At 38.4% G+C, this 27,893-nt stretch overlaps 1 protein-coding gene across 2 annotated transcripts in view; it reads right to left on the bottom strand.

The window, feature by feature from the left end:
- The window catches only part of Stk32a (serine/threonine kinase 32A), a 164,206-nt gene extending 141,156 nt beyond the window's left edge, over nt 1–23,050 (bottom strand). For both annotated transcript variants that reach the window (XM_008825237.3, XM_008825238.3), the window contains exons 1-2: nt 22,836–23,050; nt 18,762–18,909 (exon numbers count right to left, since the gene is read on the bottom strand). In XM_008825237.3, coding sequence (XP_008823459.1) covers nt 18,762–18,813 — 52 coding nt within the window. In that variant the 5' untranslated portion in view covers nt 18,814–18,909; nt 22,836–23,050. The remainder of the gene's footprint in view (nt 1–18,761; nt 18,910–22,835) is intronic.
- Between the last annotated feature and the right edge of the window lie 4,843 nt (nt 23,051–27,893).

Genomic DNA, 27,893 nt, shown 5'->3' with positions numbered 1-27,893 from the left:
ACATAGGAGGAGTTCACTATTGGTTCAGTATGAGCATGTACAAAGACATATTGTGGGCCTTCAGAATTGTGAGAATGTGAGACATGGCCTTAAAACCTATTTTTTCATAGGTTTTAAGAAGGATTTGAATGTTCTGATGAAAGATAAAAATGATTTGACTAATAAAGGGTTGCACTGGACTCCCATATACCCCACTTACAAAATCTGTGATGCTGGGAAATCTGTCTGGCTTTTCTAAGATTCCAATTTCTTGTTTACAAAAAAGGCTATTTTTTCATTTAAAAAATGTTTAGGGTACAAAAATACACCAAAGTAAAAAAGAAGAAAAGCTTTCTAAAGCTAACCATTTAGAATTTTTATTTTCTATATATTGAGTTTTTATATATCTATGTTTATATATCATTTAAAGTTTAAGTAATTAAATATTTCTAAATATTGGGTTTTTTAAGGATAATGGTCATATTATCCACATTTCTTTCTCCCAATCTCTCTCAACCTAAAAGCGACTATTTTACCTTATTTTAGCTATTGTGGTGGTAGCTTCCACCACATCTTTAAATAGTATAAATTTGCTGATATTTTTTTCAGTTGCCCGCATTAGTCATTGTACTTCCATGATGGCAGGTGAGGATTCACTCACTTCTTCACTCTTGGTTTCAGCCCAGCTTGCTCCCATCTTTCCAATGTTTCTGCATCTGCCATACTCATTTCCAGTGGCTCACAATCTGTGTTTCTATTCTCTGAATGCTGTATTCAAACAGTGTCATGTAGTAAACTAATTCATTTGCTATGGTTAGCTCTATGTTCCATTCTTTCACAATTTCCTTTTTCCCTGAAGCTAATAATTGTCTGGTTTACACACATACTTATCCATATCTTCTTTTCCAAATTTATTCCCAAACTCTTCTCTAGTTCTCTAATCTGTTGATTAAGTTCAGAAAGATGTCATACTGAAAAGTTCTCCTCCAGAACCTCCAACCCTCCCCAGTCTGTTTATCTCCATTGCTGTGCAGCCCTCTCCCTGAGCTGGTCTTCGTCCTCATCCTGAGGCTGTACTGTGCTGCTGGGTGATAGCACATTTCTGGCTGCTTCTCAGAGTGCCTCCTTCCTGCTTGTTCCTTGCCTTGCTTTGGTGAGCACATCCTACAGCAGCTTTGTAATCAAGTGTACATAGGAGACACGTTTTTAAAATATCAAGAAAACTAGTTTTACTATCTCACACTGGTATTTTGACTCAGTATTGGATACTCGGCTATTGTTTCTATTAGAACGCAAAGGCATTGCTCTCCTTCATAGCCAACTTTTTAATGCTATTGAGAAGTTCAAAGCCATTTTCATGCCTGTACCTTTGGACCTATGACACTTTCTTCTCCAGAATCTAACCATATATTTGTATTGATTGTTTTGGAAATATCATGACTCACGTAAGGAAAACTGTATCAGAGGTATGGGGAAAAGATTCAAAATTCTAAAAAAAGAAAAATGGAAAAAGAGAAAAACATAAGTCTCTTGACAGTAACAAGGGAGCAAAACTTCGTCTTGGGAAAACATTTGTCACATACCTACATTATCTTTTGCTTTTGTTTCTGTAGGTCATATTAGAACCTTTAACAATTACCTGAAAATCTTCTGCTGTATGATCATATTTAAGTGTAGAGCCCTCAAGCCCTGTTAGGGCATTCTGAGCATATAAATCTTGTGAGCCATAAACTTCTATATATAACTTCTACCTGTGGTGAAGATGTTGACTTCTAAAGCTCTAAATTTAATAACTTCATCGTTCTCCTTGAATTGGTCAAAATCTCCAGAAAACATCTCATCAACCTCTTATCTGGAGGATCCTGTGCTAATTTACTACACTGAGAATAGGAAAGAGAGAGGGAAGAGGACCAGGTAGGGAAGACTGGGGCAGCAATAAGAGTTATTCCTTGGCCCAACCCCTCCATCTTCCATAAGTCACCTCCGAACTGATCACTAAGAGCACTTCCCTCCGAGGAAAAGCCATGGTAGAGGACGAACAAGATCAGTTGTTTTTCATATTTCTTTTTTTTTTTTTCGTTGTTGTTTTGTTTCTTTTTCTTTGACAAAGTATTAGAAAGGAATGACCACCAAAAGGAATGAAATTCTGATGTGTGCTATAGAAATGAACTTTGAGAACATTATGTGAAGTAAAATAAATTGGACTAAAAGAGGAACAAACCTTGAATAAGTCCCTCTACAGGAGGTGCTTAAAAATGTATGTATTTTTTATTTAATTTTTATAAACAAAGAATGTTTATTCAGCAAAAAAGATGCATTTTAGAATTATAGGAAACAGTGAGAAAAAGCAAATTTCTCAGTGCTTTCAGATTCCTGGCTTGCAACTCTTTTGAGATTCAGGGACGATAAATCAGTATTCTCAGGAATTCTCAGAAATTTCAAGATTATGATTATTTTAACCATGCTTCTAACAAATTTCACGCTCTGTTATTTGCATAGCTAAAATCCTTATTTAAAAAAATGAAGCACATTAAGTTTAGTAGTACTTACTATATAGTCTCCAGGAATACTAAATAAAAAAAAGTTAAAATTCAGATCTCCCAGTAAAATAACAGTCTCTTATGGAAGCACACATGGACCCTGCCCATTTTAGTACTTATTTACACAAATATTGATTTTAGATCTCCCCATTTACCTCTAACAAGAGAGGAGAGAAAGTATAAGAATATATTCTAGGGAGCTAGAGAGATATCTTAGCTGTTAAGAACACTGGCTGTTCTTGCAGAGGACCTGGGTTTAATTCTCAGCACCCACATGGCAGCTAACAACCATTCGTAACTCCAGTTCCAGGGGATCTGACACCCTCTTCTGATCTCCATGGCCATTACATGACACAGGTGCACTTACACACATGCAGGCAACATACTCATACACATAAAATAAAATAATAAATAAAATTTTAAAGAATATGTACTATCACCATTTTTCTCCTGAAGTTTTTCTTCTGTTATTTTTTCCCCTCAACTATAAAATGGGAATTATGATGCCTACCTTACAAAGATGTGGTGGAGATTAAATGAAATAATATACATTAAATATGTAGAGCATAGTAAGGACTTAGTAAACAGATGTTATTTTTGTCTTTGAAAGAACTTACAGGTAGGAATGAGAAGTAACCATCAGCAGGTGTTGTGACTTTGGTTTATGGATCTATAAAAATCATTTTAGATTCATATTTTCATTCAATCAAACTAGCAGATGATAATAGTTTTCTTGGTTTTATCTCATGATTATTTCAAGAGCCAAGTTGGTCAAAAAGATGAGCAATTGCTGTGAAATGCAAAGCACTCCTTTTGGACTTTGGAGGCAAACAGAAGAGGGTGAGGATTTCATTTCTACCTCGAACTGTATAAACTTGGACAGGTTTTCTCTCCTTAAAGAGTTTCAGTTCTCTGTTCTGTAAATCAGTGTGGTTGACCATTTCCTCTCATTGATAAAAAAATTTAAATGAGACAAGCTGTAAAGAGAGCTGTATTCTGAGACCTGCTCATGGAAGTACTGACCTCTCTTCACTACTGTTGGCAGATCTGACTCCTCTCTCTTGTTGGCAGATGCTTCTCGACCCTCTCTCTGATCCAGCTCTGGATTATCTAGAATGAAGGTCCCCTCTAAAACTTCTCTCCCAAGAGAACCATGAATTTATGGATCTGAATGCAAGTACATTCTTAAATTTGGCAATACAGCATCGACTGCTTTGAAAAGTGTATGAACTACTTTGGCAAGTACATAGACCATTTCACCAGGTGTGAAAAAGGACTGCATGCAACAAACTCATCTTTGTATGATTTACAGAGCTCCTTGGAATCTAGTCATGAATCCCATGTTAAGAATTATATCTTCTCTAAATGGACACTATATTCTAAACAAGAATCTTAACATGAAACACTAAACGCGGGCCTGTTTCATAGATGTAATGACGATCACATCCAGAGGACTTTGGAACCCTTAGTCTGTATAATAATGAGGTAGACATCTTACACTATTTCATGTAATCTTTACACCCAAATTCAGGCAAAACAATGAGTTGAAGACAGTATATAACATGCTCAAGGTCTTACAGCTGGTGAAAACTGGAACTGATGATCAAATCAAGGATGTCTATTATGAGTTGAATGCCCCTAAAGAGATAAGTCCCAACCTCTGATACATGAAGAATGCAAACTTATTTGGCAACAGTGTTACAGTAAATGTATTTAGTTTAATTAAGATGATATCATGATAGAATAGAAAGGGCCCTAATCCAATATCACCATCCCTACACCCAGAGAGAAATTTTCATATGGACATAGACAAAGAGAGAAGACAGTCATATGAAGACACAAACATATTTAAAATTAGCCTGTCAGTAGCCATGAAGCAAGTAGGCTACCAGGACTTTGGCAAGGCTGGGAGAGGAATCTCCAGAGAATAGACAAAGAGCGTGGCCCCGATAACACCTTGATTTCACACTTCCACCCTGCACATCCCTGAGACAACGAATTTCTCTTCTTGTAAGTTATCCAGTTTGTGCTTCTTGTAACATCAATGCTAGGAAATTAATGTAGTACACGACTCCAAAAATCTAAGCTCTTTATCACTAGATAGGAGCATATTCTTTCTACACACAACTTCAAACACAGGTAGAATGACTTGACATTCATTGCATTTTAAATGTGATAAAATGTTAATCAATGGAAGGAAAATAGTGGCTAATTCCAATTCCAATTCCAAATTCCCACAGATTGAACTGTTAGAAAGCCTCAAGCACAGCAACACAGCAACACTAAGATCCTGGAAGGGGGCACATTAGAATTCTATGGAATCTTACTAATGCAAAAATAAGCCCTGAAAAGAGGCAGACTAGGGGGAAGTGGTTCTGCCATCTACTGTTTCCACTAGAATCTCCTGACCATTGAAATCGCCTGTGGACAGAAGATTCTGAATGAAAACAAAATGACATATCGTGGTCTTTTAAGCATCTACTTCTTCAGTGTGGAAAAACTAGTATTCAACAGTGATGTTTAAATAATTCCCTCTGTAGGAGGTGCTTCGAATATTCAAGTTCATAGGGACAGAAAGTAGGAAGAGTTACCAGTGCAGAGGGTAGAAGGGTATGGGTACTTGTTCAATGAATATATTTTGTTTGGGAAGAGGAGAAGGTTCTGGAGATGGATGGTGGTAGTGATCGTACAACATTATGATTGTACTTAATGTTGCTGAATTGTATACTTAAAATGATTAAAATGGTAAATTTCATCTTATGTATATTTTTACACCATAAAAATACCAAAATGAATCAGTTTTGAATAAATAGTTCAAAAAGTATCTGTGGATTTCATAAGAGCTTTTAAATTGCATTTACTAAAATTCAGACTATATTTATTTTTAGGGTACTATTATAGTTACAATTAATCCTATCTAAATAAATCAACCAAACTGCTTTAGATAATATTTTAGTATGGAAATGTTTGAAATTCTTCACTGTAAAGGATATCTACCTCTTTCTTCCTATAATAAATTTTTTTCAGTATTAAAGATTTATTAAATCACAAAATTGAAATGTAAAAACTTCACTTGTATTTTTATAACTTATGTTTAAAATATATATAGGCAAATTATAGTGTTTATGTCTTAAAATTTCGTAGTCATAAATTATACTTTCAGCAAATCAATAAATATTAGGAGATTGCAATAAACTACTCACAATATAAGCAAAAATGGGGGTATAGAAGCATATAGACGATCACCCCAAAATATCCTCTTACATGTGTGCACAGACTTTAAAAAGACTCTGATGCATTCATTTGGTCAACAAGGTAGGGACTGAGGAGTCAAAGGTGAACAAAATAGATAAAAGTCCTGGAGTCTCATGAAGTTTACACTCCAGTGAAAGGAAAATATAATTAACAAACAAGTAAATTTAAAGAAGGAATATGAAGAAAAATATACTGAATAGGTAGGGTGAAAGATACAAAATGGAAAAGGGAATTCTGAAAAGAAACACCTCAAAATATTAGCCTTGACCATGTATGGGTTGAAACACTGTTGCTAAATGTTTGTTCTCCTTGGATTTATTTTCTGAGCACTCTATAATTCACAAGCACTACTTTCACAATCATTGAACTTCATTTAAATCCATAATGATATATTTCCTAAGAAGAGCTGCCATGAAACTAGATTCTCCTACAACAGGGACAAGCAGGGGCTATGATGGCTACAGTCCCCAGGACGGTCCCTGAGAGAGCAGGCAGGCTAACTCCAGTTAAGAGTTATGAATGTAAGACTTAAACAAAAGTTCTCTTTACTACTGCAATCAAGTCTTATTTTTAAATATTCACCCTGATGTCATAGCCTACACGGAAAAACGAAGTTATCAAAGCAGCAACATCAGTATTTTATAAAAATAAATATTTTTCCACAGGCATCATACAAATTAAGTTGGCCTAAAACAGTATAAAGAGTGAATAATGATGAACAAGAAGATGGTGTTAATTGTGGAAAACATGATGAAAGCCTCTGAAATTATGCTTGGAATCCAGGGAGTGAAGAAAGGTAGGTGCATCTCAAGCGTAGCTTTGAATAGGATGATGAATTCCAGGGACGAACCCTCAGTCAGCAGCAATGTAGTCTACGAGACATGCCTGAGACTTACAACAAAACTGGAGATGAATATTACAGGGAAATGAAAGTACTTATAGCCCTCTGTGAGCAGGAATCAGAGCTAGGCAGAAATGCTGTAGGAGTTTGAGGGTTCTTGTTGAACAGTGATTGCCCACCACCACCAAGTTTGTTCATTTAATTTTGTAAAAGCACGCTGACCGTGCTCCAGGGGAGAAATCTATAACTGAAATATATGAGGTTCATTTTATATCGAGCCTCAGGATCTCATGTAGAAGTCTGATTTTAGGCCAGCGGTTTAATTCTCCTGTACCTTAGGCCAGATATGCCATGTTTAAATTGCAGGCTGATTTGATGATAAAACGCATTGTAATTGTTGACTGTTTCTACCAGCACTCGCAACAAGAATGCTACTTGGTTGTGAATATATTTTCACGTTTCCACTCTGAACTCTCTGAAGATGTAGAAGCAGGGCTAGTTGAGAGTCCCAAGACACAGGGACCCATCAGACAACCCACCAGCCTAGGGTAGTGAGTCATAACCATGCCCTAGTGGTTCTCATCCCAACTATCCTTGAATCAGCACACAGACCCTTGCTGTGGATAAACACTGATAGCAGTCTTGGGTCCCAATGAAGATCCAACCTCAGTCCTTAACAGGGGAAGCAGGAAGACATGAACCAATATGTCTGTCCCCAGGGAGGGCCTATTATCCCATTAGACCTTACTTATACTCATAAGCTCACACATTAACTTAGTAAGAACTTGGAGACAGCAACCTCAGAAGATCAAAGTTCAGGGTAGTACTCTTTTGAGTGCCAGGCCATCTGTGACTATCAAGATCCCACAGTGATGAAGCCAGTCCTGGTCCCCAGTTTTCTGATTTAACCATTTCTTCTCTTTATCTTGGTCACTCCTGTCAGCATTGATGTGCTCTAATATTTCCTCTGAAAGGAAGACTTCTCTGTCCTCACATTATATTTACCTTCAGCTGTTGACTCATTCCCTGCTTACTTACAGATCAAACTTCTTGAAGGAGTCGCATATATATGTTGTACCTACATCCTCACTTCCCATCCACTCCTAATGACTAGAACCAGCTCATGCCTGCATGATCCCACTAGATGTTTTTGTCAATATGATCAGAATCCTCCTTATTGCTATTCCTACAGCTATGTCGACCTGCTCAGCCACACAGAAGCATCCAACAAAATGACTTTCCCCCTTTTATTAGAACATCCCTCTTTCTTAAAATTTGAGGTAAAACTTGTTCATTCTGATCTGCCTGTTCTCAGTTTCCTCAGTTTGACTGCTCTCCTCTGCCTGACTTCTCAATTTGGGGCTGACTCCCTCTTTTGTCTTCCTGATTTCCCTGAGGCCATCTGCACAAAATGAAACCTCATGCCTCTGCATTTCTATCCCAGATTTTCCACTCATTCACTCATCGCTGGACATTGGATTCTAGCTCCTACTTTACATCATCAGGTCAGTGTCCTAGAATTCTTGGCTCTGCCTGTTCATGCCCTAAGTGCCTCAGCACCCACTCTTTTCAGTCAAAATTTCGGGATTTTTCCTCCTTGATGTTCGTCCCTTTTTACTCCACCTTCAAACCATCAGTAACTTCTAATTTTTTTCAAAAACAAAGAAATGCTCTTTAAACTTTAAATATCTTATTTGTTATTTTTATCTTAGGTGTATGAGTGTATTTCCTGCATGTGTAAGTGCATTCGTGCCGTACAAAGCCCACAGAGGTCAGAAGAGGGTGTCAGAGTCCCCTGGAACTGGAGTTATGGGCAGTTATTAGCTGCCATGCGGGTGCTGAGAATCAAACCTGGGTCTTCTGTAAGAGCAGTCAGTGCTCTTAACCACTGAGCCATTTCTCCAGCCCAAAACTTTCAAGGTTTCTTTAAACTGTATCACCAGTCACTCTGTTAGCCCAGGTACTATCTAGCATCTTGCACTTCTGTGAAGACGGTGGTCCTGGTTGAAATATGTCATGTTTGATTATTTTCCAGCTCAGTTAGTTAACTGAGTCCATAAGACTTTATAGACAGAACTTCAGTTATACATTTAAAGTTCACAGATCAGAAAATCTCTCTTTCTTCCTAAAAAAAAAAAAAGAAAAGAAAAAGGAAAAAATCTAAGGGAAAAAAGAAAAACTAAAATTGAGTGTCTTTTAGCTTTTCGTTTTCTAAGTAAAGATACTGAAAGCTCTGATTCTAATAATTGAAAATGAATAACATTTGTTGAGTAATTACTATGTATCAAGTAAGAGCTGAGCACTTTACATGGATAAGCTCCACAAAAACTATGTGAGACAGACACTATTATTTGTTCCCTTTAACATATGACAAAATAAGATTGATTAGAGGCAAATTGCTTATCTAAGTTGTCACTATGAAAAATAATTTCTGTTTTCACAATCCTCAAATACTATAAACACAAAAACATGGACATAAACAGAATTACAATTTTAATAGGTTTAGCTTGGTGAGGAGGTTATTACTTTATCCTCATTTTCCCCCTTTACCACAAACAAAAACTTTATCATAGTTGGGCACTCATTCACAGAGTTACCTGGGAACCATAGCATAGTACTAGTTACGGCTGGAGGGCAACTCTCAAGCCAATCTCTTGTGATCCACTAGTGAAAAACTACTTATCAGGCTCAGCAGTCTAGCACCATCCCAGATGGTTGGCAGCAAATGGTTAAGGCTAATGCATTGAGAGCTTGGCAGAACTTCTCAGAACACTGTGGAATTTCTCCAGAGAAGTGTCTTCCGGGGTCAGTGATGACCACTGTTTGCACTGTCAGCATTTCCTTTAATGAGATGTGGTGCCCCAGGAAGTCTGAGATTTACTAAGACCCATTACTGTTGCCAAGACCAGGCAAAGGGCACTAACAGTTTTTCTTGTCCTACTGCCTGGACCACAATTCATAAATTTATTTGGATGTCAGGAGTACACTGACACTTTCTTTAGAAGAAATCACAAAGTAGAACAGTGGGGCGAGATGAAGGATTAATACCTCCAGCTGTTGGATGCCCTTCAATTGAATAAATGTCCCTAGTAGGAAGCAAATTCTGCTTTAGTCATATTTCAAATACATTGAACTTTTTAATTATTTAATTGATTCTATGTTACATAACTATCAAACTCTACAACTCTCTCTATATATACATATATATTTATCATCTTCCCAGATGGTATTTATTATCTTTCCAAACACTAGATTATTGGCTCTCACAGATCAAGCAGTGAGAGTTAGAAAGACTGAATTTGTTAAATATCTGAAAGAACAAGTTCTAGCCTCTTGCCCCAGTCTCTTAAAGCCAGAGGATTTGCAAGTAGATAGCAGAAAGTCATGTAATAAATATCTGTAAGATACTTCAGACCAAGAGTCAATACAATATATTCCCTATACCAAATCGAACACATCATCTATTTTCACATAGCACATGAACTGATAACAGTTTGTGAATGGTTGGACAAATTACAACAAAAGATCTGATGACAACTGGAATTATTTAGAAATTCAAATTTTATTACCTGCAAATGTTTTATTGGTATAGAGCTACAGTCACTTGTTTTGTGTCATCAGTGATGGTTATCATGCCGTCAATGACAGAGCTGACAGGCTGTGATGGAGACTGTCCATACTGGCTACAGAGTATACAACATTTACTACCTGGCCATTACAGAAAACTTTGCGGACTCTTGTTTTAAAATGTCTCATAAACAAATCTGAATACCCAAAGGTACAAGCTTATGAATTATAAAACAAGGTTAATTTTAACCATTTAGCTATGAATATGTCTCCTGAAAAGAAACTAAAATAGTTTAAAAAGGGAAAGTGAAGTCTGTGTCTGGTTATTGAATTCGAAATCTATAACCCTGAATTTTCCAATTTTCTTTTGCCCTTTAAACTCTGTGTTCAATGTCATATGTCATAAGAATAGTATTTCATCATGGGCGTTTTAATGTCTGTGTTTCCAGGTGAAACTTCCACAAATGGCTGCACATTTGAAATCTCTGCTTAATTCATAAATTGAAGCCTTAATTCATAAGTTGTCACTGTAATTAAGATTACATGTGTTAAGTCTAACAGCAGGAGTTATTCTGGAAGGTCTTCATATCCAGCCTTATTGAAGACCATCTGAACACTGAAACTGGCTTATACAGCTCTGAAGGAAGGAACCAGTCACTGGCCTAACCAACTCATCTTGCCCCTCTCTGGCTGTGTTTGTCTATCTAACCTTTCCTCTTGAGTCACTCTCTACTACAGTCACTTTGGATTCCAGAAACAACACTGATCAATAAACATTGTGGTGACGGGGAACTGAAACTACCCTTAAGCAATGGCTAGCTTGACAGGACAGACGAACCCACCAAGTGAGGGGTGGTTTTTATGGTGGAGAGACTGCACTCTAGAGCAGCTCTCATCTTCTTGTGGGAACCAGCCCTCCTCTCAAGGGGCAACAGAGATAACTTCTTCAGACCAGCTTCATAATGATCAACCAGTCGTCTTAACCCACACTATTTAGTTATGCATATCCCCTTGACTGAATTCTTTCTCTACTGATACCAGAGTTCTTATCAGTATCCCCAAGACAAACAGCATCACTGGATGCATTTATATGTTCCTTTCTCAATGTGCATTGGTTAAATATTCTGCTTTTCACAATTAGTCATCTCTTTGGTGCCTTGGGACAGTGGCTGAGCTTAATTCTTTGAAGCTTCCCTAAACTAAGGTTTTTGCCTTAAAACACCAGTAACAATTCTAAGATGCAAATAAAAATATCTAGTTTTGGATAGAATAAAAAGGTTGACATGAATATTGTTTGATAATCAGCAACTATGTCATAAGTATTTATTCATAAAATATTCTTGATTTAAAAATAACAAAAAAAACAGATTTTTTCACCAAATGTAGCATTCAATTCAAGTAGATCCATCCAATATCCCAGAATTAAACTAAACTTCCCTGGGTTTTATGCCTTAACTTCACTAAATATGAATTGTGATACAATGAAGAATTTATGAAGAAGACTTAGAGGATGATAATCATTCCTCATATGTAACATGAAAATTCTATTATATTCCTATAAATCACATTATAAATATTTCACATAAAAAATGTTGCTATTAAGCCAGCAGGAACAACCAATGGGAAGAAAGGGTGATTTTCAAGAGAAAAGAGTAGATACAATCATAAACCTTTCATTTCCCAAATTGAATCCACAGAATATTATATGCCACAAATATTAAAAGATTTTTCACAAAAATGGTTTAATTTTTAAATACATACGAAATATCTTCAGAAGACTGAGATTTTAATACTGTAAGTCATTTCAGAGCCTTTGATATATTAATGAGATTGTGGCTTGCTAAAGGAAAGGTGCAACTTTCCTAAATATAAGTAGATTCTCTTAAATATATATTTCTAACACATTACCTGGAACATTCAAAAGTGCAGTGCTAGCTGGTTCTTTGTGGTCTGTTTTCTTGGCTTTCTAGTTTGTTTCTCCTTGACTTTTCCGATGTCTTTTCATGGAGAACTAGAGCACTTACAAATTAAAATGCTTCCACAAGCAGTTGGACCTCAGGTCATTTATAACAAATGAATTTACTGAATGTTAGACAGTCCAAGATGACATAATATTTAAACAAGTCAATTCTCAGTAGAGAAATTTCCCTTAACTTTTCCAATAATAAATACAATACAAAACAACATTACTGGAGTCTTTAGGAGAAATTATGCAATTTCTTGGGTAGAAATATGCAATACAAGGATGTTAAAAAACCAAAAAGATTCTCAAAGTCCTTCTTAGCTGGACTCAGTTCAGGAAACCTCCCATTTCTTTTGGATTGCAAATCTGTGGCCAATTTTCTTGGCCCAACATTTCGAAGGACCCCATTGCCTCTGTCACTGAAGATGTTGGAAACTAGAAATAGCCACATATCCTAGGAGACGAGTATTGCCAAATGAAAGAACATTGAGTTTTCACCAAGTCTGGAAAATAATGCAATAATTGAGCTCTCTCTGAAAACTCAGGGCATTGATGAACTCCTTAGGGAAACTTTTTAACCTAAGGCCAACTTTCCTTAGCTACAATGCTCCAGAAGAAGACTGTCTCTTGGCATAACTAAATTGACTTTCCACCTCTACGTTCTCTGTGTATTCCTGGAGACACATTATTACTCATAATGACAGCAAGACCCTCTCTTGTTGAATCATATACAACTTTTCAACTTTTAAAATGCAGACTTAAAAAAAATAATGAAATAAGTAATGGTATCACCATCAACAAAACAAAACAAAAATCACCGCACTCAGACAGAGCTAAGGGAAACTTAAAGAAACAATATGAACATTGAAAATAAGGTTACATGCCCTCATTCTCTTTTAGAAAATAATATTTTTTCCTGCATTATTAATTTTTCTCAGCATATGCATATGGTAGTGAGAAAAACTTGTCTGTTGATCAAATGCAAAAGACCCTGGTTCAGTTCCCAGCACCCACATGGCAGCTAACAACTGTCCATAACTCCACTTCCAGGAGACACAGTACCCTCTTCTGGCCTCTGTGGGCACTATACACATGTATGTGGTGCACTTACATACATGCAGGCAAAACACTCATGTATGTAAGATTAAAAACTACTTCATTTTTGAAAGAAAATATAAGCCTAGGGATATAAAAGAAAAACCAGATGAGTCTGTGTTTTTATGCAGTCAATAACTTGGCTTATATAGATCTTTGCAGCACCTATAAAATCCTGCATTGCTAATGCAGTTCAGCTGCTAATATCACTAGTAGATCATATTGTCTATGGCATCTACTGAATTGCATTTAATTGGTTTTGTTTCAAGAAATTGAAGTACTTCAAAGAATTCATGCTAAGAAACACTGATGCTACCAGATAATACTGTTAATTGCTATTAATTGCATGGTTACTTTACATAAAACATCTTACTATTTTACTTACATTATTTCTATTTAATCCTTATAATTACCTAATGAAACATGTCTATCATTCAAGATTAGTTATGTAAAAAATAGACTTAATATTAACTAAACAAGCAAAATTTATTCTGTTCACTAGCACTTTAAATCTCCTACTTTGTTTCACTGAAGTTTGATCTAAATAACAAAGAAAATGATGCTTTTAATATCAGACATCCGATGGAATATCATGAAATACTGGTACCACATGAATTCTAATAAGGACAGCTTATTTCAAATGACTTCCAATAACCATTCTTATTTCTTATTTACCTTCATAAAGAACTAAAACACTTTTCTATGAGAAACAAATCTTAAAACATTATTTGAGAAAACTGATTAAATATTCTTCTCAAATTAAACCACTTAAAGGAAACATTAAATCCTTTATTCATTACACATTGAGAATTTTGCAGTATTTTTAAAATAATTAAATTGGCCCATTTTAGTGACCTAGATTCTGGCCCAGCTTGATAATTTATAGGAAAATATGGATATAAAAATGACATAGGCATTGATGTTCTTTGATTAGTCAGTGGGTTTTTGTTGTTTTTGCACATTGGACAGAAGCCTGCCAGCAACACCACCTTAGCTTGTGCTCCGTCCTCAGCTACACAAAGAGCTTTAGAGGAGTTATTGAATTTGAAAGGTGAGAGGAAGTCTGGGGAGATGCTCAGTGGGTAAAATGCTTGTGTCAAGCCTGAGTACTTCAGTTCAGATCTCCAGCACCCACATAGAACCCAGGCATGGCTGTAATATGAGCACTGGGGGCAGAGACAGGCAGATCATGGGGGCTCGCTGACCAGTCAGTTTAGCAGAAAAAGCAGTCTTCAAGTTCAGTGATAGACTCTATTTTAAAAATGTAAAGTGGGGACAATACTGAGGAAGACACATGATATCAACCTCTGACCTCTACACACATACATATACCACATACACAGACATGCATAGAGACAGAAAACCACTTCATCAGAATGGCATACCTATCCTCCCTAAAACTCAACCAGGGAGGTAAAGGAAAAGAAAGAACCTGAGCGAGAATAAGAGGAGACAGGTGTTATTAAGGGGAAAATGGGTAAAATTGGGGCATTTAAATGGAAGGGAGAGGGAGGGTTAAATACAGAACTATGGGGACAAAGGGGAAGAAGTTCAAGAGAGGTAGAACCATAGGAGACTGGCATTATCAAAGGAGAAATGGGAAAAATGGGGATACTTTAAATGGGAGGGTGTGGAAAGAGGGTTAGATAGAGAGGAGAGCTAAATAATGCCTAGCTAATGTACAAAACAGAGGAAATCATATTAATCCAAATACCCGATGAAAAATTACACATACACTATCTCTACATGAGTCCCTGTGTATAGTTGAAGGCTACACAATAAGAAACAGTAGTAGTAGGCAGGATAGTCCAAGAGAGTCCCAAAATTACACAGTCTATTGCCACAATTCTTGATTGCCTCCCAGAACTTGAAGGTAAGACTTTATTGCTGAAGACAAAACATATTCTGGACACAGGATTTGGAATAATGGAGCTGGAACTGACCTGGAAGTCACTTCCCCTGTGGGCTACCTCTTACAGATTTGGAGAGCACTAAACAAGCTGCTAAGGGAGAAAATTAATAGATAGTCCAACCCCAGCTTCAAAGTCCAATAACCACACCAATGACTGGCACAGCAAATGACATTAGACACTCATGTGTGGTAGTGTAAATATAGCCAAATACACATGGCTGCAAAATTTGGACCTTTATATTTACGACAAGTATCCCAGTCACCACTCATCACTCACATTGTCTGTGCATTGCCCAAGAATAAGTGGCATATCTACAATGCAACCTCTACACCTGAAGCTCACAGAACATAGAACAAAGGGTAAAAGGGACACTAATGCATCTCTAAATTCTCATCAATGAGGCTCCCTCATGCAGCAGAGGGTCAGTAACAGAAAAGGTCACAAATAGCCAAAGCATGGAGAGTAAGAGTCTGCAGAGTGTGAGTCCTTGGACATAACTCTTATATTAAACTGCATCCACCCAGGGCTCAGGGACCATTGTGGAAGAGTGGGCAAAAAAACTTAAGAGCCAGGGAGGAGATTCATGACCATATGGAAATAGACTCCTACAAGCTCCTGGGATCTTGTTCATATGAAACTACAGCAATAGTGTCAGCATGCACAAGACCTATGAAAATTCAAGCAGACAAAACCCCAGCACAGAATTGTGGAAACAGGCATCAGGCCCCAATCTTAGTCAAAGAATTGTTGGCAGCTGATTACTGCTGGGTGAGGAAAGGCTGATCTTCTTAATTGGAGGTAGTCTTGATAGTCTGATAGACACCAGTGGACGAACTTGTGCTAAGGGACATCTAGGGACACTAACATGATATGACAGGCCTTAACACAAATGACAGAATGCATGAATTCCAGTGGGCTATGGGAGGGTGCCAATGGGAAAGGGGGTCTAAAGATAATTAAGACTGATTAAGATATTCTATATGAAATACACAAAAATTCAGTAAAATTTTACCAAAAAAGAGAGAAAACAACACAGAAGTTAAAGATGAACTCATATGCATCGGGGACTGTTATGATATAGGCAACTATGAATTCTCAGTTTTCTCATTGAAATTTGCTCTTTCTGTGCTTGAACTATCATTCTGATGCTATTGCATAGCTGGCTTCCCATTGTCCAGGCTTCAACTCAACTGTCACATCCTTTAGAAAGAATAGCCCTAATCACACGCTCTCCAGGACCTTTCAGAGTCATTTACTTCGTAGAACTGTAACACAGTCTGAAACTTCCTGGCTTGTGTAGTTGATAAACAGTGCCTTCTGTCTTTATGGGCTTCACCAGCACAGAACAAGAGCCATGCTCCTTTCATCCTTTATTCTCCATATCTAGCAAAGAGACAAGCTCACAACAGGTGAACTTGCCTTTCACTTGCAATGGTATGTATAAGTGGACTGAACGTCTAGCCCCTCTGGGAAGTATAGACTAAAGCTATGTCTATATTAGAAAATCCCCTTAAAATTGCTGTTGTAGATTCTCCCATTGGGACCTGGACGGAACAATAAAAGGAAGCAAGCTAGGGGATGCTAAGGCCTAGCTGGTTCTTAAGCCAAACTCCTCTAACCAGATTTACCATTTGTGGTTTCTTTTTAGAGTCCTTTAAAGTCAGTAATAAAGTGTGTCTTATCACTGGATGTCCAGGTGTCTTTGGCACCCTATAAGAATTGGCTGTGTTTTCCCATCATAATGCCATCCTGCCTTCAAATAATACAGTTCCCATAGTAACTTAAGAATGAAGTCAGGGTCTCTTTTCTCACTCTGTTCTCTATGAAGACTGTCCTCAGGCAAACATTAGTTCTTAATTCCCAAAGAGCAGCGAGAACCAAACATATGATGAGCAAGTCTACTATCTGCCTTTCCACTTTAGACTGGAGTCATATAACATTGCTGATCTTTGGAGCCTTTGCTTATACTACTTGATAAAACAAAGTAAAGTGCCAAAAATAGCAATGAAAAGTTTAAGATCTTTCCAGCTACATGATTTCTTTGTTTTTGTGGAATATTTTACATATACAGTAATGATGGGTTTCTATGTTCATGGTGAAGAGCTTGAACTTGAAACAAGGTACCCTGCCCAGTCACATACTCTGGTTTTACATATTTGCATCCAAACATTCAATACAAAATTTTTGTCCCACAATCATAACAAATGTAGTTGTTCGCCAGCCTTAACAAACTTCTAATTATCCCCCATTTTATAATTAGAAGGTTCATGGTCACCCAAAATAACAAAATACATTTTGCAGTCTCTCTTAGAAGTGAATATCCCCAAGTAAATCAAAGTGATAAACTAGATCAATCCTTAATGAAATGGGCACAACCTCCTCATTTTTCTCCTTTCTCAAGAGCTAAAAAGTGGATATAGATGAGTCATCCTGAGGCATAAGGATATGCATAACCCTCTAGAGATGGGAGGAGACAGGAAAAGCAATGAGAGCCAGTTCCTAACTCCTGGTTAGGAACTCTACAGCACCCAGAGAAGGAAAAACACATGCATTTTGCATGAGCTGTTGCTATTGCTGTTTCCATGATCAAATTTACACAAGCTCAAACTTAGAACACAAAGCTCTAACACGATGAAGTTTCCTTGATGATTAATAGGTTGATGTGTAACTTAGCAAAAGGATAAATGTTTTAAGTTGGAAAGGATCTTCAGGTTTCTACCATACCTCCTCGCTTTATTGATGATGAGACCAAAGATAGAATAGACAGATTTCTTGAGGCCATAGGTAGCTGGTGATAGATCCGGTAAGAGCTCTCTCAAATTCCAGTTCCTTCCTTCCCTTTGTGGTACAACTTTAGCAGAACTCCCTGGGAATTATTCTGGAATTTCCCTGTTGGAAACCAGGGCAACTTACTACATGGGACCCAAGGTCTTCTTTTTCCCTGACTACAATGGCCAGCTACCACCCAGTATATTCCACCTACACTGCTCAAAACTTCCAGCATGGTAAGGAAATGTATCACAGAAAGGCCAGGTCCCATCCCAAGGTGCTACTCATGGGAAATCAAGAAGGAATCAAGAGGATTCCTGCCCAGACTCCTTGCCACAGAGCCTAGCCTTAAATATTTCTATTTTTCCCAAGGAAACAAACTAGCATTGTGAAATATGCACAGAAACATGCCAGTTGGCAATTCAGAAGGCTTCTACCTTGTACAATTCAAATGGCAGTTATCATACACATGCAATTTAAAGTATATGATATGAATTTTTCTTTAAAAACCAACAGTGGTGATAACTTCAGCTGTCAAAGGAACAGTACAGAAACACACAAATCATCTGTGTATCTACCATGTGCCCAACTACAGCTCTCTTTGGAGCAAGAAAGACATTAGTATAGTAGCTATTAAGAAAGCTGCAAAAGTCCCACTGAAAGCAAACAGTATGTTCTGACTGTTAGCAAGCAAGGTCCCTTAGCTTACTCCTGCAATTCATTTTACCTGTATCCTTAGAGTCCCTGTAAGCTTGCTTGTATTTACTTATGAAACCAGATGCTTATCTTCGAATTTCACAAAATTTCATTTTTATATATCACTGTGGCACATCTCTTACCGTCTTCATTTTCATCAAACACAGGTGCTTTGCTTGAACTATTGGCGCCCATTGTCAAGTCTGCACCAACCTGGACACTCTAGTTACATGATCCTGGGAGAAACACTCGGGTTTGCTCAAAACAGGCCCCAGAAAGTCAGCTGGATATCTAGGGGAGGACAAAAGAAATGGTATCCTTGTAATATGGTATGTGACAGATGTCTTGAGTGCAGATTGTGACAAAAAAAAAATTTTAACTCGTATTGCTGTAGTAGACACATTTGTCCTTGAAAATTAGGATTGTTGAAGTAATAATGCATCAGGTGCAAAAGTCACTGCATGACTTCATAGAAGTCGACTTATACTGACCAAGTAGGATGAAAGCAAAATAATTACACAAGTGTAAAGGAAAGTTTAAGCTCAAGTCAGTAATGTTTTACACAACTATAAAATAAAAATGATATTAGTGAATCTCCATATTTTAAATACAATAAGCTATTTGACATTTTCCTTTCTGCTCTGTGACTAAGAATAATTTCAAAATTTTCAGTCATAAGAATGTTTTCCTTTTTCCTTCTTGAGTTCAAAGAGTTCATGTATATGTAATATATGTACAATTTAATTTGAATATATGGTATGTGTATATATATATGCATATATATGATATAAATCCTGTTATATCATATGCATATATACATTATATCACCTTTATGAATATTTGTTTGTGGACAGATTCTCCTATGTAGCTGAGGCTGGTCTTCCACTCCCACTTACCTCCCTCACCCTCAATAATGCTGAGATTACAGGTTTGCACCACCATGCCTGGTTCTACTGCATGTCATTATGTATTGAGTTACACAAACATAAGTACACATTTAACTGACTATATAAAGTATTTTTAAGTATATGTTTTCAACAGTTGCTGACAATTATAAAGCACAAATTAAATGGCATAGCTGAGAGATTAAATGTACATTCATTCCTTTTAAAATAGAGCAGCGAAGAATCTTGCTGTCCCAGAAACTGGTAAGCAGCTTTGGGTTCCAATTCTAAAATTTGCATGATCATGGCCTTGAATTAGTTACTTCTGGCCACTAGAGTGGGAACATAACAGTGCCTCTTTCAGAAGTCATAAGCTCAGATGCCTTTAAGGACCAGGAAGCTCACACAAAAGAGAAAGCCAGACCAGGTACAGGTTATTCCCCTACTATGAGAACAAGGGTGGCACTGGCTTAATCTAAAAGTACTCACTCTCAGATGAAGAGATTCTTGCCATGTGGATCACAGGCCCTGGGCCTAGAGCTTTAGAATTACCAAAGTAGGGTAAAGTTCCAAATTTTATAACAGATCATTTTAAAATTCAGCTCAGCTATACCATTTGAGAAAATTTCGTGTTTTGAAAAATTATGTCTTATTGTTATAAATAATGAAACCACATAGATATGACAATTAACAAAATGCCCACGTATAATATGCACAATAAATGTTCACTTCTGTTCTTCTGATAAGAGCAGGATTTTCTTACCATGTATTATTTTTTAACACTTGTTGATTTTTTTGTTGTTGTTTTTACTTTTTCCTCTTGGAGTTTTTACACATGAAGGGAATGTGGATTAGTAGCAGAATCAGAGAAAATATCTAAGATAACCTGGGCTATGGGTAAATTATTTTTAAATAACTTGGGAAGCCCCTAATTAAAGAAGAAAAGTTAATTTTCTCATTAGGAAAATGTAAGTAAAGCCTTCATTTGGAAGGCAGAACCATTAAGGAATTGTTACTTTTCTTTGTAAAAGCCAACTGTTGGCAAAATGCCTTACGGACCTTCAAAAAAAAAAACATTGAGTGTAGAGCAAAGAGTCAGCTTTTAGGAAGCAGCCAATTAAATGAGTGAGTAAGGGAGATGGTAGGGGCAGGTGGTGGCAGGTGGCTGAGGAAGCTCAGTGGGATTATTGCGATCAGGTAGACAGAAAGAACTACTGTGCCTGTAGCTAAAAAAAATCAAAAGGCTTTTAAGGACGGCAGAAAGAGGAATTAAGAAAAAGTGAGTAGGATGCCCATTGCGCTTTATGGAGGGTTCAGAAGAAGCAAATTGGGTGACCTTTGTGTTTTATTGTTGTATAAAATCCAGAAAAAAGGGACAATAGCAAAACCTTAACTACCAATAGCATTAGAGAAAGAAAACTGGCAACGTAAGTTTTAAGGAATGGTGAATTGTAGACTCTGTTCTCTTATATTTTAAAACCTAGTCCATGCTTTCACACCACGTGGCAGCCCTACCATTCTTGTTACACCTCATGTTTTTCTCATGTAGCCCATTTTTCTGCAACATAAGATGTGCCAAACATTGACCTTGCACATTGTCAGATCAGATGGAGAAAGACAGAGGGATATTATCACAATTTTTAACATTTTACACTTCCATTTTGAGGTGCAATTTTATCCCCCACACATCCAGTGATTTCACTAGTAAGAACATACGTATAAAGGGGACTTTCATGTATACTTGGAGGGGGCAGGTGAACAGAACTGTTGGGAAATGGTTTAACATCTTCATCCTCCATTGTAGCTAACACACATAAACTACCTTAGACTTGTCTTTAACTTTTTCTCCCCCATCTGCATAATCAAATTAGACGTCTTTCCCTCATATCTAGAAAGAAATCTGCCTTTCTCTGGCAGGAATATGGTGACTCATTCTTTCCACTCTGTTGAATAGAAAACAGTAGAAATGAAAGACTCTTTTCTATAAAGCTTCTGCCCTTGCTGACCTCTGGCTTCTGAGTCCTCAGGGTTAGCTAAGCATTAAAAGTCCAGTGGCTGTCCATGGAAAAGAACAGAGGTCATGAAGTTGGGGAGGGAGATGGAAAGGTGCAGGTAGAAATGGGGAGGGAGTTGAAATATAATTAAAACACGATGAATGAAATTCTTGATTCCATAAAAAAAATTGTTAATGTCAGAAGAAGAGAAATTTCTGCAGGAACACAGAAGAGTTCAAATTCTCCTTGGACCCAGGGATTACCAGATGATTGATGGTGGACTAATTCCCTTCTATCAACATGTCCAGTAGGGCCTGCAGTCTTAGACTAGTCAGAAAGTGGGCTGCTCTAAAGACCTCCCTCTCCCTAGAGATTCAGTTTTTCTAGAACTAGAGAACACCAGGTGTGATGTAAGAAAGCTGCAACTTCTGACAGCACCATGTAAATTTCATTATCACAATGTATGCAGGGACATAATTGGTTTTTATTTGAAAAACAAAAGAATTTAAGTTGGAAATATTCAGAAACACAAGAAAGAATAAGAAAAGGAAAACATTCAAGATAGGAACACTCTGGGTTAACAATCTTTTGCATTCTCGACTTTGCATTATCAGTTGTTATTAAACCTTACAGGTAAGCATTTCCACATTACAGGTAAGCATTTCCACACTAGTCCTCGTGACAAGTGCATTGCTTTTTCCCACTTCCCAAACACAGCGAAAATCATAGAGCTGTTCTACTCTCCTCACACTCCATTATGGTTTTGCATTCATGAAAAGTGTTTTAAAGTAACCAGCCCAGCTGGCATCAAGCAGTAGGTGTACTTACATCTCTCTGTGCTCTTTTACCATCACGGATTCTGAGATTTAGGTATAAGCATGTGTATCTCTACAACTCTGATTTATTGTTTTGAAGTGCTGCCTAGTAGTCTATAGTGTAAATAAATACAGCACACTGTTCTTTTCTATGTAAAACATGTTTTTAAAAAACTTTCGGCGTTGTGTGTGGGGACCTTGTGGAGATGTAGACAACCGTGGAAAGCAATGCTAGCTGATTCTGAAGTGGACGAGAGAAACAAGCAGCAATACCTCATCTCAGTCCTGCGAATATTTCTTGAAGTCTTTGAACACAAGTTCCTGGGAGGCTGGGGCAGCAGATGGGAGCAATAGCTAGGGTCGTCTGTCCTAGCTTCCGTGCGTACCCTGACCGACTGCCTTTTGTGTTATCTCCCACCCCCTTTAACTTCTTAGCTCCCACCAGTGCCCTTGCTATGCACACACTGACTGCATATGTATAATCACTGCTCAGTCCCCGTCCTTCCTCTAACCCTTCCACTCACCTTAGGGAGATGCTCTGTCTATCCAAGGAGCAGCGGCTGACAGTACTCGCAAGGTAGGAGTGATCCGGGAAAGACCTCACCTGCCAGGCAGGACGTGGCGGCGCGCTGAGCCCAGGCACCTGCGGCTACAAGTGAGTACACAGCAGTCTCTCAGCTCCAGGGGGAGGGGCGGATCCTAGGCAAGGAAGGAGAGAGCCGAGCAGCCTGCCAGGGGCGTCCCCACACGGCGTCCTCTGCAGAAGCCGACTGCCAGTCTCCTGGATACGCGCCAGCCGCGGGGGACCGTGCGACGCCGGCAGGGCGAACGCCCCGGGAGGGCGGGCGGGAAAGCCTGGCGGGCGCGGTTCCGAGAGGCTCGGCGGGGAGCCCGCGGCGCCGGGATGCTGAGCGGGACCCAACTTCCCAGACCCTTGAGGAAGTCTTATCCTGGAGATGGATGTCAGGGTGTCAGCTACTTGATGCTGGGGGTGGGGCCTTCTTTAGTCTACCCTAGGCATTGGGGGAAATCTGGGACTGAGAAATAAGGACAAAAGTCCAGTCTATTACCGTTTTATTGCTGAGGGTGGGATTGGGCGTGGGGGAGGGTTGAGGCACCAGACAGAGAATGCTTGTCTGGTGGAGCCTAACTTGTGATCTACCTAGCTGTGGTTCCACAAGAGCAAAAATGTGAAGAACCCTACTCACTTCCTAGGATGGCAATGACCTGTGTTGAATATATAGTAAAATTGTTGAAGCTTTGCTAGTCACCTAACAGTCCAGAGCCTCATGAGGTACTGGTTAATGGAATGTCTCAGGATAACTGCTGTCATAGAGCCCTTTGCTCTGCTTTCTCTCAGCTAAACATGGGTTACAGTCTTCCCTAGCATGTGAAAACTTGGAAAAGACTTTAACCCACTTGCTCATTTTGCATTGGGCATCCAAAAGAAGGAATTTGCTTACAGCAGTGCATGAAGTTTGTAGCAGAACTGGTGGAAACTTGACTCTCGAGCTGCTGTTTCTACATCCTTATGAAAAACCTGTCTGGGAGAGAACTGGATGCTTCAAATATTAATTCAATACAAGTTTGTCCCAACTAGCAAAAGAAGGCTTAAAAGCAACCAGTGGGAAAAAGTAGAAATTTTAAGGATTTATTCTGGTTAAGAAATCTATTTTAAAAACCAAACACAGGCACCTTCCAAAAGTAGTATTTTGTATCAGTTCTAGTAGTTAACATTCTTAAGTACCGTAGTGTTGAGCATACACTATAGATTTGTTGAGTCTATGGTAATGTCTCCCCAACTCTCCCGAACATGACATCTATTTTATCACCAAAGAAAACAAGACTGCAAGAAAATGGACTAAGACTGGAGCCCAAGTCCCTGAAAACCTCCTTAGCTTCATGCTGTGATTGACACAGAGAACTGTAGAGTTGGCAGCCTTTCAGCCTAATGCCAAAACTGAGGTGTTGACTAAGTCACCTAAAGGCCCCGAGATTCAGTTTTCCAATGTTGGTAAAGAAAGCCACAGCTTTCTCATCAGTGGCCATCAATGAAGGATTGCATGGGGCACATGATAGTGACCTTGAGGATTGCATGAGGCATATGATTGTGACCTTAACATGCTGGACAGCATAGAGAAAGCCCTCAGAAACTGGCAACTCTTAGGATTGCCTTTTGAGAAACAGGCCATGTGGTTAATCCTTCTCAGGCATGCTCTGTAAGCCATAGTTCTGATGCTTAAAACAAAGCTACCCGCCAGTCAAATATATGTACTCCTGTGTAGACTTGGCATATAAGAGTTTTATTATTTAAGTTATATTGTTCATAATGCACAGATTATTAAGTGAAAATCAAAGTACAAGACATGGGATACCTTTATACCAGTTATTGCTTAGGGAGGCCCCAGAGGTCTCCAAAATCACATAGGCTATTGCTATTGCTATTGCTATTGCTATTGCTATTGCTATTGCTATTGCTATTGCTATTGCTATTGCTATTGCTATTGCTATTGCCCTTGGTTACCCGTACTACATAGTAAGGCCTTACTGCTGAAGACACCACACACTTGGCTGAAGGACAAAGAAAAATAAATCTCAAATTGACAGGGAAACTTCCTCCCTGCTGGCTAGCTTTCATGATGCCAGAAGACACTGTGCAGGCTGCTGGGGGAGAAAAGACATTAATGGTTTTAGCCAGTGCTGAGCCCTGAGTGCAACACTGACATGCCAAGCAACATGTGCCCCACTGGTGCAATCATGGCACAACTATTGTAACTACTTTGTGATTGAACTTTAGTCCTGCCCCACAGGAGGTAATTTCTCCCCTGGTACTATAATTCTGGTCCAAAGTCCCTGGCTAAGGCTTTCATTTGCTCTAGGTAAAAGCTATTATTGTTATTTGGCTCAATAGTCACGTTGTCAAATTGCCTTCTAAATATTTATGTTCATACCCATGGACCTGGGCTTCTCTCATGCTTGGTCAGAGAAGTTTCTTTTGGCAGTGGGCAGCAGTCAATGGAGAGATGCAAACTAGTCAAAGTGCTGAGAATAGTGACTGAGTGCACAGCCCTAAATCTGCATTAACCACCTTCTCAGCCAAGGTTCAAGGAACATGGAAGAAGAGGCAGAGAAAATATAAGAGTCAGAAGATGGGGAGGAGTGCTGTACAGTGCTGTGTTCTGGACATGACATGGATATGACACTCATGCAGTCACAGAAGGTAGGGCTAGGATTTCCTGTCCAAGATCTACACAAGATCAAGCCAGCCAAAACTCCCAGGATAAATGCAGTAGATAATCTCCAGGTCCTACCCCACACTGAGGAGCTATTGATAGTGGACAAATTCTGGGGAAGGGCAAAGCATTTTTATGTTCAGGATATGGTCACTAGTATATTTTGCATGCTCCAGTGGACACATGTATGAATAGCACTAAGTGAACTTGACTTAGTAGGTTACCAAAAAAAAAAAAAAAGTTTGAAGGGGTGTGTTGAAGGGAAATATGATAATTCATTGTACACATGCATGAAATTCTCAAAAACAAAGAAAAAATTAAGAAGTTATGATTATATTCTATCAAACACAGACCTATTTCGATGAGATAATTGTATTTAATATGTTCTGTATTCAGTTGTTCACATCTCCCATTGTTCCTAGCTCCCTCCAGTGTTGCAGCTGCACACATCTTAGGGGGAGAAAGGCAGCCTGCCTTGGGGAAGGTATTTAGTCAACTAGTCTATATGGATATGCCAATCTCTGGAGCCCCCCAGTGGACAGGAGAATGAAGTAACCAGTGAACTGTTGAAAGAGACAGAATGCTTATAAATGTCAAAAATAAGCCATGGCTTACATCACAAGTTGTAATACTATGCTCATTCAACCATGTCCTTCTTGCCTTGAAATTGTCTGATGAACTCAACTGCATCTAACAGAAAGTAACACTGGTAGGCATGGCCTTAAGTTGCACATGTCCTACCCCTCTGTCCAACTAACTCATGTGAATCGGCATTCCTCGCCTTCTACTACAGCCCAACAGCCAAACTGTGCCAAACTTGTCTCCACCACAGGGCATTTCCAAGTTCTTTACGAATACAGTTCTGGATGCCTTCTCGCTCCTCTGTCACTTCATTTTTCTCAGCTCACATTTATTCTGACCAGAGATACTGTCCCTCGGTCCCTTCTTGAAAGGTCTTTCACAGTCTTTTCTCCATTTTTCACCATACACCCTGTCTTCTCCCATGATTTTCTCGCCATGATATATTTATTGTAACCATTTTTAAATTATTTAATAACCACATGATTAGAAGAAGCATTTCATTACAGCTTTCACATATTCAATAACAATTTCCAGAGCAAAGATGTATCTCTTCCAAAAGTGGCTTTAAATTTTTAGGTTCACAGTTGAATTAATGCAGTTATACAATATTGAACTCAGTATAAACCCTATAAGACATAAAATTGAATGAGGTTTTAACCTTTAAAAAAATCTATTTCATTTTAAAATGATATATTATTTCATACAGAAAACCCCATAGTACAGGCGACAGCATGCTAGATCTTGACTGAGAAGTCAGCAGTAGGCAAGACCTGCACATTGGTGGAATAGCATTGACTTGATTAGCCAGATCCTTGGCACCTGAGTATGGGTATAAAGTCATTGGGTAGATTTCAATGGTAATGTTTTTCACCTCTACTAATTAACATGAAGCAAATTTTTATGCTTCTTCCTCAAATATAACTCATTTTTTATTTGTTGATTTTTTTGTGTGTATATCACACAGCCTATCTCAAATAATATTCATCTATATACCCACATCCCAAATGGCACCCTCCCATAGCCCCCCCCACTGGACCCCATATACTCTGTCATCCCTGTTACTGTCCACTGTGTCGTCGGCACCCCCAGCTGTTCCCTAGTGCTTTTCCATTCACTGAATCTAGTCAGCCTATCTACAGTTCCTTGTTTTAGGAAGATGAGCTCTTCCTCATCTAGCAGCAATCAGTTGTCAATATTCCTTTAGATAAGATTGGGGTCTGCTGTTCATTTTTCCAGTTCTATGCTGGATTGCTGTCTGGGAATCTCTTGGGCCACCCTGGCCAACAAGTCAAAGGAAGGTATCGCCTGTCTGGCATTTTTTTCTTATTATGTAGCCTTTAGCTATATATATGGACTCTTAAAAAATTATATTGACCCCTTTAATCTTTGGTTATATTTTCCTTTTGGGTGTTTAAGACCCTACAGTTGGCCCAGATAAACCAATTTATTTTTACTCTTAAGGTCGTTTGAGCCTTTTCCTCATTACCTAGTCCCTATGTGATCTCTGATGCTCCACATTCACAGTACAGTTGTCCCCAACATGCAGAAAGCCTGCTGTCCCTCATTGCACCCTTGAATAAAATACACCAGTCTGAGGTTTGGTATGGTCTCTTTCTTACTCTTCTATTCCTGTATTCTGAACCCCAAAACCTAACATCTCCAATTGGATACAGTTCTATGAGGGTAAGAGCCACCTCTGCCTTGTCTGTTATTGTATGTGCAGCACTGAGCCTGGTTTGGCACAGAAGAGGTGTTCTGTAAAATATG

The sequence above is a fragment of the Nannospalax galili genome, unplaced genomic scaffold (genome assembly GCF_000622305.1).
Source record: "Nannospalax galili isolate Female #2095 unplaced genomic scaffold, S.galili_v1.0 scaffold128, whole genome shotgun sequence".
Classification (NCBI taxonomy): Eukaryota; Metazoa; Chordata; class Mammalia; order Rodentia; family Spalacidae; genus Nannospalax; species Nannospalax galili.
Note: the sequence above shows the minus strand (reverse complement) of the source record. Positions and strands in the feature narration are given on the sequence as shown.